Source organism: Tiliqua scincoides, chromosome 9, assembly GCF_035046505.1.
Source record: "Tiliqua scincoides isolate rTilSci1 chromosome 9, rTilSci1.hap2, whole genome shotgun sequence".
Taxonomy (NCBI): Eukaryota; Metazoa; Chordata; class Lepidosauria; order Squamata; family Scincidae; genus Tiliqua; species Tiliqua scincoides.
The window spans coordinates 8,103,598-8,114,910 of NC_089829.1; the positions used below are offsets into that span (position 1 = coordinate 8,103,598).

The 11,313-nt window shown below is 47.8% G+C and overlaps 1 protein-coding gene across 2 annotated transcripts in view; it reads right to left on the minus strand.

Annotated features, from left to right (window-relative positions):
- The window catches only part of MMEL1 (membrane metalloendopeptidase like 1), a 43,723-nt gene extending 33,112 nt beyond the window's left edge, over positions 1 to 10,611 (minus strand). The window contains exons 1-3 of one of the 2 annotated variants that reach the window (XM_066637509.1): positions 10,562 to 10,611; positions 10,227 to 10,390; positions 829 to 888 (exon numbers count right to left, since the gene is read on the minus strand). In XM_066637509.1, the coding sequence (XP_066493606.1) occupies positions 829 to 888; positions 10,227 to 10,390; positions 10,562 to 10,611 (274 nt within the window). Of the gene's footprint in view, positions 1 to 828; positions 889 to 10,226; positions 10,391 to 10,561 lie in introns of those variants that run through there. The other variant, XM_066637510.1, reaches the window with a different exon arrangement.
- Positions 10,612 to 11,313: the final 702 nt, after the last annotated feature.

Consider the following 11,313-nt stretch of genomic DNA (forward strand, 5'->3'; position numbering starts at 1 on the left):
GCTTACTCTTGAACAGACCTGCGCAGGCTCCTACTGGCTCCAAGGCTGCCATCCCAGGCACCCTTTCCTGGGAGTAAGCTTCATGCGCTGTAATGGGGCTTACAACTGAGTAGACACACAGGATGTCTCCTCTGCTGTGGAGGAAAAGCCTCTCCTTGCACTGAGTGGGGACCTGCTCAGGGAAAGTCCGGCTGCAAGTGCTCGCAAGGGCTGAGGAGGAGGGCGGCTCAGGATTGGATTGGTCTGTCTGCCAGTGAAGGGCCCTGAGCCATTCTAACTGAAGAAGCCAGGAGCCTGCTGGATGCTGATTGGCTGAGCCTGCTGGAGAGTTGGGGAAGGGAAAAACAGGGAGCTTAAGCCTGCAGAGCAGGCAAAATTGAAAAGGGAAACCAAAGTGGGGCAGGTGGGGGTGAAGGGAGAGGAGGGCAGTGAGCTCAGGGGGTGGAGGGAAGCAGCCTGCCCTCCCAGCACAGGTTCCTCCTGTTACCCCCTTTGCCACATTCACTGGGAGGAGTAGACAGCTGAAAGAGCCATGTGCAGCTCTAGAGCCGCAGGTTGCCGACCCCTGCCCTATCTGGTTGCAGGAGACGGTGCTGATTCTCCCTAGGCAATCCATTGAGTGGCTACTGACAAGCATAACTGTGCAAGCCCCATCACATCAAAAGTAAGTGGACCACAAATAAGAACCAGGACAATGCCTCTTGTCTTACATGTGTACTTTCAATTGGGTCTCAGATTGATGAGTGGTTTGTTTATCAGGTTGGATAATATGGTGCTTTGGCTTGTAAAGTAATAAGGAGGTGGGAGGGGAAGCAAAAAGATTATTACCTGCTGTGACGCATCCAGGAGTGCTGCACATGTTCCCTGGATTAGGACCATACTGGCCACCTGCAGAGAAAACAAAGACTCGTGAAGCACTAGGGATGGGTGCACTTCTGGGACCATCCAGAAGACCAAGTTTAGGTGCGAAACTGACTTTAGACAAGGAAATAGACAAGGGGAAATGCTGGCCCAAGGTCACATACTGAAACAAATTGCCGAAACAGGAGGGGTGTGAGGAAGGAGAACCACAAACAGGGGAGGTGGATGGGATGGAGAACCAAAGTGGGTAGGGGGCAGATGGTGGCCACTTATGGTGTGCTCGTGGAGCCCCTGAAAGTGTCCCAGGGAGCCCCAGGGCTCCTAGCAGCATACTTTGAGAAATGCTAGAGGACTAGAATAGATCCCTCCCTAAAGCCAAGGCAAAGAGGACTGCAATCAGGAAGCCGGAATCCCCCACATTATTCCCATACTGCAGATGGGAAGGCAGAGGTTGAGAGGGAGTGGCTTGCTTCAGGCATTCTGGTGGGAATGGCAGAGGTGTGGTTCCAACCAGGGATGCCTTGATGATGATGATGATGATAATAATAATAGTAATAAGTGATCAAACCCAGCAATGATAGCTTGCTCATGTTTGGAGGGTCAGAGTTCTCTATATTTGCAGCTCAGCCTTGAGTGAATGTGGTAAGGCTCTGAAAACCCACCCCATCCCCCACTGCCCACAGCATTTGCAGCCCTAACCTTTGCCAAGGGACTCCAAATTCAAGAACATGACTTAGGCTATCCCCACCCACTCCTGATCCTTCTTATCAAGTCTGCTGAGCGCATTATCTCTCTGGCAAGCAACAAATGGTTCTTTGTGGTTCATCCCTCACTCCCCGTTACTTCTATTTGATGGATGCCATCGGTGTCAACGAGACTTGCTTTTGCGTAGGCATGAAAAGTACCTGGTCCAGTATCACTGGCATATTTTTACTCCTGTCTCCATGGGGAACAGATCTAAATATGCGTAAACTTTCCACAGAGTGTTACTGAATGTCAGATGCAGGGAAGGTTTCGGTTGACACTGATAGCGTTTATTTTTGGACGATGGGCAAAGTCTTATTTCTGAGTTTTTTTCTTTTTCTAATTAATATTTATTTTATGCGGACTGGTATTTCTCATCTTTGCATCAGAAGTGTCCATCCTCAAAGAGCCTGTTTTCCCAGATGTTTGTCCTGGGGTCACCCTCTCTTCCCACACTTCCACACTAGGCAAAAGCAACCTACTTTTCCATATGTGTCATTGCCCAAGCTCAAGAGCTGGAGGTCAGGAGCAAAGCACAGGTTTTGCCTGGGGAAAATCCTTCTGATCTCTGTTCCTGGCTTCTCCAGGTAGGGTAAGGAAAAACCTGGTGTCTGAAGCCCTGGAAAATTGTTACCAGTCAGTGTATAATGGTACCAAAGTAGCAGCCCAATCCTGAGCTTCCCAGGGCCCGCTGGAGCAGCACCACCAAAGCGGCTGCTGCTGTATCCAGTGGGTGCCAAGAAGCAGCCAGAGGTTTCCTCAGGGGAAGGGGACTTACATCCCCTTCCCCCAGGAAAAGCCCCAAGCCCTGCAATATGGCTACTCAAGTCTGTGTCAGCTATTCTGCCGGTGCAGAGTTGAGAGACACCATATCAGGCCAGGAGGCCCAACCTGGAGGTCTGGATACGGCAAAGCAGAACACTTACCCCCAGTGGTAGCATGCCCTGTCCTAGTCAGAGCTGGGCCTAACTGGTGCAGGCCCCGCACCAATGTTCCTTGCAGGGTGCCACAAATGTGCTTTACAGCATGTTTATGGTACCCAGCGCTGAGGCTGATATCAAATGTGGTGAGGCTGATATCAAGTGTGAATATAAGGTGTGGGCTGCAGTGAGCTTGTGATACAAAGAAGAAAGAGTCAACCAGCCTGGGGGTGGGGTGGGGGCCGACAACACCTGCAGGGGATGTACAGGACCCAGCTCCCAACACTGGAGCACAACCTGCCAGCTGGGAGTCCCTGAGCCAGGATTCATTGAACTGGGATGTCCAACAACGGCATCCCCCAAACGTTTTGCCTCTGGGGACCCAACTTCCTCAACAGCAGGGGGCCTGAGGTCCCACAGTTTCCACTTCTGGTGCAAGCAACACACTGGGGAGGAAATGACAGGAAAGTGACCAAGTGCTAAGCTGGAGGACTCTGCAAGAAGGTAGAAGTAGGGAGGCCTCTACTGGCTCTTAGATGAGCTCCAAGCCATTGATGACTTGGAACTGTCCGTGGTGCTGGGAGTCCAGCCCCACCGGCTACCCTGGTTGCCTGTTGTTAGATCGTCCATTCTCAGGTGTCTTTGTCTGCTCTGTAAGATCCTGGCCACAGTCAGGACAAGATTATATGTTCCGTCCATGAGGTCTAAGTCATTCTGGGAGAATTCTGTCAAAGTCCTCATTAGGAAAAGTGTTGCTTTCTCAGGGCAGGTTTCCTGTTTTGAGAAATACCTGCTCAGCGATGCCCACCTGCCTTGCTCCTTGACCTCTCCTAGGAAATTAAGATCCATCCATTGATGAAAACATGACAATAAGAACTGGCTTTTGACTGGCTGGCTCAGTAACAGTTGTGATATGCTTACTGCCTGGCTAAAAGGCACTGGCTTTATTTTGTTGCAGCACTCTAAATGTTGCGGTCCATTGCATGTTTTTGAACTGTGTGCAAAGCAGAATGACATGCAATGGTGTGTAGTTTTGCCCCCCTCCCTTTTTTTTTACCAGGAGGTTGCAGTCCTAGACAGAAACTTGGCAGGAAGTGAGGGGAAGAGGTTGCTTAAGTCTTTCCCTATCAGTTATTTATCTGCTAAAAATCACTGAGTCAAAGCTGCTTTTTTCCCTTGGGGAGATAAGAGATAGGGGGTATCTTTTTCCCTGTGGGGAGAAGAGCAGCCAATTCTGAGTGGAAAATTGCGTGGGAGGGAAGCTTTAAATATTTCCTCCCATTCTGATCTTTCCACTCAACCTTCTGATAGTCCTCCTGCAAATCAGGGCAAAGTTAATTACAACCACAAGTCACGTGTAGCACAAGAAAAATTAACACCTGTGTACTGCTTCCTGAGCATGCCAAGTGCTTCATATGAATTATCCTGATAATAATAAATATTATTATCCACATCAGTGATGTAATGCTAAATTTTGAAGTGCAGGTACTTGTCATGGTGCATTCCTCAGAGTCACACCCTCAGTCATGTGTTCAGTTGAACTTATTGCCCAGGTAAATTTGTTACACTTCGTAGCCTTAATGTAGCACGAACTACATACTGTTTCTCAGGCTGCCCTTGGGAAAGCTGATGGCCCAGACCAGCAGTCTTCAAAGTGGAGACCACTGTGCACCGGCAAAGGCTTCCCCCGGCGCTCACCATTCAACCTGAAGGCCTCCATGCACCCCCATTCTTTGCCATGTCCAGCTGCTTCTGCCCAGAAATCCAGGCAGAAAGCCTTCTGGGGCATTGAAGGACGGAAGCGACAGGACACAACAAAAAATGGGGTGCACGGAGGAGCTTTGCAGAGGCTCCTGGTGGAATGGTTTGCGCCATTCACATGGGGGAGGGTTTAGGTAGGGCACTGGATCTGGCCTGTGTAGTCTGGAGAGCCCTGGCCTAGAGCCCTGGCCCTTAGGCAAGTGTCTCAGTTTCTTTTATGGTGGGCTGGATGCTTCTTCTTAACTCAGTTCCAATTGAAAACAGTTTCAAAGGCAGCCACCTGAGCAGTTTTGCTGGTGTCATCACCACTCCTGCTATAAGAGAAGTCCCAGAGCTCCATCCCCCTCGTAACCCCTCAGCTACACCCCCTGATTCCCATATTACAGATGGAAAGACTGTGGCAGAGAGGGCTTGTCTTGTCTAGGGCCACCTGGTGAGTTCATGATAGAGGTGAGATTCCCACCACAGGAGTCCTGATTGGGGGACCAGTGTCTGAGCCACCACTGTGGTACGCTGAAAATATTCAAAGACTCATCTGTACAGAACATAATGTCATTAATTTTAATATTTATTTAATGTCTGATCTACAAGTGCATTGAACAAAGTGAAGTCAGGGGGGAAGGTTGAACTGAAAGCCGATCAATGTCTCGTAGTTTTTTATTGGTACAATCCTTCCTCCCGAAAAAATGCAGACGTGCCAACAGATGGGTCTTTTTGACTGCCAAGTGTACTGTGCGAACTCACTGGAAAAGGAAGACCTCACCCAGACGTGAGCAGCAGGTTGAAGAACTGTTCCACAACTGCTGACTCAACCAATAAGAGCTGGCGGAATGCAGTGTAGCGGCTAAAAGTCTGAATGGTGTCAGGACTTTTTCAGTTTCAGTCTTGCCATTGTCACAAACCTTTGGTGTGGGTCACCGAAGGGTGATGGAAGGATCAGATAACTAATTGGCTCAAACCCTGAAGCTATTCAAAAATCAGATGCTGTAGCTGCTAACTGCTCTGCAAAGAGCTCAGCTCCTGCAGTTCGCAAGCATGTGTAAATATAGGGAGATAAATGTTTGAGGGTTTTTATTCTGGATAATATTACATATAAATAAATACAATTTTTCTTTCTAGATCTCCTTTCTAGATCAGACTTTTTAAAATCTGGTGAACCTAGGTAGGTCCTGATAGAGTGTCATTTTAAAAAGTGGATCCCGGTGCTAAAAAAATTTAAGGAACCACTGAGGTAGAGCATCTTTTCCCAGCCCTGCTTGGAGGTACTGCCAGGGATTGAACGTGTGATCATCTGCGAGTAGCAGAGCAATACTAGGCATATCTACCCAGATGTAAGCCTCACTAGTTCAGTGGAGCTTACTCCCAGGTAAATGTGCATAGGATTGCAGCCTTAGCCTCATGCTATACCACTGAACTAGAGCTCCTCCACATTTACTTACTTTACAGCAGTGGTTTCCAATCTGTGAGCTGTGGGTCCCTGGGAAGCCATGGAAACCAACCAGGGGAGCAGCCGAATCCTCGCAAAAAATCTACCGCCCTATACAATGTATAGGATTGTAGTCCTAATGGGGAACTGTGGCCAATGGCCCAGTAGATCAAGGGAGATGCCAGTCAAAAAAGTTTGGGAACCACTGCTTTACAGAGTTGTTGTGAAGCTAGTGTCCAGACAGTACAGGTAAAGCGCTTTTCATCATCTGCTTAATGACATGCCAGATCTCGTCTGATCTCGGAAGCTAAGCAGGGTCAGGCCTGGTTTGTACTTGGATGGGAGACCGCTTGGGAATACCGGGTGCTGTAGGCTTATACCATAGTCTTTCGAGACTGAAGGTTGCCAACCACTCTGAAATACAAATGTTAGGTGTTCACATTTTCAGTTGTTAAGTCATGGACAATCAGGCAGGCTGTGCCAGGAGGAAGTGCAGGGACAAATTCATTGGCTTATGGAAAGAGTTTGTTCATACTGCCCCCAAAGTTAATTCATCCACATGAGCTTTCCTACCACCTGCCAACCAATGGGTTGTCTGCATGATGGAATTATAGTATGTGAGACTAGAATTATTTCCAATGGATTTAAAAAATCAGCAAAATAGGTTGAAACTATTGCTAAATTTCTGTCATTATTTTGATGTATTGTGGATATATGTTTGTTGAATTTATTGGTGCTTGAGGGGCCAAGAGAGGGGAAGTCAAGACAGAGGGGAGAAGGGGTTTCAATTCACATTTTTATCATCATCATCATCATCATCATATGTACTGCGCTGATACCTAGTTGATACTTAGGTCTCAGGCTGAGACTTGTATCAATTGCTCATCACCAGTTTATAACAGTGTTTCATGAAATTTTAATAATAATAATATTTCCAGAATGATATTCTCCAGAATAGGTCTATATCTATGGCAATAGCTACTATTTCAACAGCAATTTCTGGATTGCCTTGGTCAGTTGGTGATCTAGCTCCAAAAGTCTTACCTTTTCATAAATTTTCCAAGCAGTGCCTGGAGCCAAATATTCAACTGACACTTTACTGGCAAGAGACTTCAGAGACATGCAAGGTGTCAAATGATGGCTCGATTTATGCTCTGTCTCTCCAATACCTCGCCGGCACCTTTCAAAGAAGCTTGGCGGACTAAATATAGTCTTGCTCTCTCTCTCTCTTCCCCCCCCCGGCACTGAAATTCAACAGTCTATGAGCCCTCTCTCTCTGTCTTTAAATCTCTACCTTCAAATAGCAGACTGCATTTGAGCTTCTGAGACAAATTATACAAGCTGTATGCTCTCGGTACAGAAACTGCATGGCTGGCGTTGCGTGTAATGGATCCTGCGCTCTTGAAATCAAGGGGGTCCATGCTGCCTGCAGTCCAAATGCTTGAAACCGCCATGCGCAAAGGGAAACCTTCACACACACACACACACAGATGCCAGCATCCAGGGACGGCCCAGTCTTGAGGCCAGATGAGGTGACTGCTTTGAGCAGCGGGTTGGGAGAGGTGGCACACTGGCAGGAATGCTCTTGTCCTCTGCCCACCCAGCCACTTCACCCTGCAGTCCAATTTTCTTCTCACTTGCTGAGAGACAGCAAGAAAAGATGTGGGGTAGTACCAATGGTTGCCATGTTCATGGAACTGTTGCCTTGAGCAAGTAAGTGAACAGCAGGACTGGAAGACAAAAGCAGGGGGGTCGGCATGTCCCTGTGCCCTCCTCCAGGGGGAGTACTCTAAACAGGATCACTCCACTGCCCCATGTGCTCTGGGTTCACTCTCCTACTTCCAAACAGCCTAGGCAAAGCATACGTGAAATACAAGATAATACTACTTCCTTTTTAGTTCCCATCATGCATGATAGTTCCCATCATCCATCCAACCTGGGCAGGAAAGGAGGTAGTGGCTGCAAGGGGCAGATTGCAGGGGTACAAGATAAAAAAAGAAGGGGCACCACCTCAGGTGCTTGTTCAGCTTGGGCAATTATTATTATTTATTATTATTATTTTATTAATTTATACCCTGCCTTTTTGCCCAACGGGCACACAAGGAGGCTTACAAACACTTTAAAAATACAACATTAAAAACAATCATTAAAAACAATTTACAATAATTAAAAAAATCTAAAAACAAACAAACCCCGTGGATTTTCATATAAAAAGCAAGAAGCAAGAACGTCAGCCAGCCTGCCAACAATTAAAAGCTTTTTGAAATAAAAAGGTCTTCAGTCCACGCCGAATTGTTAGCAACGAGGGAGCAATTCTCAGTTCTAAGGGGAGGGTATTCCACAGTTCGGGGGCCACCACCGAGAAGGCCCCTGTACACATATTTACTAAGGATTTCCCAGAGGAGTGCCACATTTCAAGTTTCCCAATATCATTCCTTTGCGGCTATCCTTGCAAACCAATGATTTCTAATTTGGTTATTCTCCACCCTAAAGCAGCTTATGGAATTTTGTTCTTTTTGAGAACTGACACATATACTGGCTAAGTGACTTGACAGCCCAATCCTGGCAGGTGGGGCTGCAGCGGCGCCGAAAATGGCTGCCGCTGCATCCTGCGTGCTCCAGGCAGCTGCCACCTCCTCCTCGGGAGGCGGGAACGTTCATCCCCTTCTCCCGGGTAAAGCAAGTAGCCCCACAATGGGGTTACTTGATTCTACGTTGACCTGAAGGTCAGCGCAGAATCAAGAGCCTTCGTGTTGGGTGACCAACACAACATGGAGGCTCTGGGTCCAGCGGATCAAAGCTTCACTGGTCCTGTCCCACTCCCTTCCCTCAGAATGCCTCCTCCCCACCATCTGCGTTCCTGGAACGCCTCCTCCCCAGCTCCCTCATGCCTCCATCTACTCCAGTCCTGCCTATTGAGATCACTGATCTTCTAACTAAAATTAAGTCAATAGGGCTGGACACTGAAGAGTTAGGTATGATTGGTTGTGATGCAGCTTACAGAATTGTCAAAGGAAGAATTCTAGATATTGAACAACAAGAGCTGTTTAGTGCCGCCAGAACCACATGTTCTCCACTCCATCTTCACATTCCAGTCAGTTTTGGGAAACCAGCCTCCTTCTTTTACCACCTGGTGTGCCCACAGGCCCGGAGAGCGTTTACACTGGCAAGGTGTAACGCTCTTCCATCAGCCTTGTTAACGGGCAGGTTCAGCGGTATCCCCTACTTAGAGAGGAAATGCAAGTGTGGTAGGGATTGCGTTGAGACTTTAATGCATACCTTTTTTTATTGCCCGCTACATGTTGTGTCGCGCAAGAAATTTCTAGGTCCATTGCTAGCTAGGATGCAGGGCTGGGAGGATTCAACCATGCTTCAGTCTCTCCTTTCCACTCCTGATCCTGAGATTCTGGATAATGTTGCTTCCTTTTTATCTGGGGTAATAGCCAGGCAGAGCCCTGGGACTCTGGGCAGTGACTGATGTTTTTGCTTATGTTGTGTTGTCTTTGTACATTCCTATCTTGTTCTGTTCTTTCTCTGTATTTTATGCCAATAAAGGTCTTACTGAACTGAACTGAAGCCTCCATCTACTTCTCTGCTGCTTAGTAATCTGCACGACTGCCAAGCAGTGGAGCTCCAGCGCTCCACCGGCGCTAACCCTGCTCTGGATAGCACTGGGCTAGCACTGGTGGAACACCGGCACTAGGGCCCACAAATGTGCCTTACGGCATGTTTGTGACATTGCACGCTGGTGGTGAACCGGCACACACTCCATAGGATTGGGCCCTGAGCTATGAAACAAGACTTTCGGTTTCCATGTCACCTCTGCCAGGAGCTCACTGGGTGGCCTTAGGTAAGTCACACCCTCCTGGCCGCAATCTTCTCTTCTGCAAGAGGAGGTTAATGATACCTACCTTACAGGGTTGCTGTAAGGATTCCATCAAGAGAGTGTTTGCATTGGCAGGAAGGGCATACATTTGCTATACATTATTATTTGATCTAGACAGGGATGACGGATCCTAATGTGCTCAGAACCAGCCACTAAATGCCCGATGGGGGCAAAAATTTGAACCTTAGGTGACTCTAGTCCAAACTGAACCCATTACACAGGATTAAATAAGTGTAGGGCGATCACAGGAGTGCTTTCTGTTGACTAAAATCTGGACTTGCCCTCAATCACTGTGACTCTACCCAAATCAACCAAGGTGAAATCGTGTATTTGTTGAATGGGGTGCCAAGAGTCCTTGAATGTATGGGGGGGGGGATCTTTTTTTTTTAAACTCCTTCTGAGTTGAGATACAGCACGAGAGCTTGAAAATGCACCTGAATCTGCAGTGAAGTAAGATGCATTTCTGCTTGTTTTTTTTATTAAAAAAAATACCTTTGGGATGTGATCTTGCAAATCAGAAACAAACCACACTAGAACCAACTGTTCCTTTTTTCTTGTTCTAAGCCTGCAAACGGTAAGCCACAATTTGTTCGAGGGCAGTTGCCGAAGATAATTGTAGTTCTCTTACCTCTGCCGCTGCAGTAAAGAATGACGAGGGCAACCACAGCACAGGTCATGAGGACTAGCACCACGGACAGGCTGATGGTGACAAAGCTGCAGGACTTCTGCCCGACTCTGGTCGATTTCTCCACAATATCCATTTGGCTTTCGGACTTCCCCATTATAGTCACTCTAGGGGAGAAGAGGACAAAGTGATCAAGGGTATGCCTGAGGAATGAAGGTGCTTACAAAAATATCCCGGAGCCATCAGAAGAACTGAATGTGGAGGAGAGGGGTTGAAAGTGGCATAAAAGCAAGACTGAAACAGGCAGAAAATGAGCCGAATGCCTTAGAAGTAATTACATGTATTTATCCATTTGATTATCCACAGATTTTCCAACCTCATGCTCCATCTCCAGTCACTGTGGAATGAGTTTTGATCGATGAAGAGGACGAGGGGTGAATTTTCCCATCCAAAAAGAGACCTCTTCAGAATGTGGACGGCGAGCTTGTGCGCTACAAGAGAGGAGGAGGAGATCTACGAAACTCCCTTCTGCTACGTGCAGTCCCTTTTCCAAGGAGGATAACTGACTAGTCCCATCAGCTTCTGCAAAAAGGTGGAGAATCCAAAGGTCTGGGGCATGCCCCAGCTCCTGTGCTGCTTCTCAGCAGACAACACAGCAGCTTGGGAGCAGGTCAAGGGGTTGGATGGGCGACCACAAGCCTGTCGGTGCACTGGGGCTTCAGACCCCTTTGCCTTCTCAAGTCCATACCCAAACTTCTCCCCTCAGGTTTGATCTGCCGTCTTCCTTCAGTAAATGAGCTGGAGGAGGAGGTGGAGGGGGAGGAAGGGAGGGAGTGGGAGGAGGATTCGTGCAAGCAGGGCACATAAACAGCAAGCGGCAGAAGGAAGGCAGAGTGTCTGCCGCAGACTCAACTTCCCCTCTCGTTCACTGAAGGATGCTCATTTTGCCAGCTGATCAAGCTGTTCTGTTGATCGAGCTGTTGTGTTAGGAGAGCGAAATCTTACAGAGACTGGGAATCAGAAAGAATTACACACACACACACACACACACACACACACACACACACACACACACACATACCCCATCACT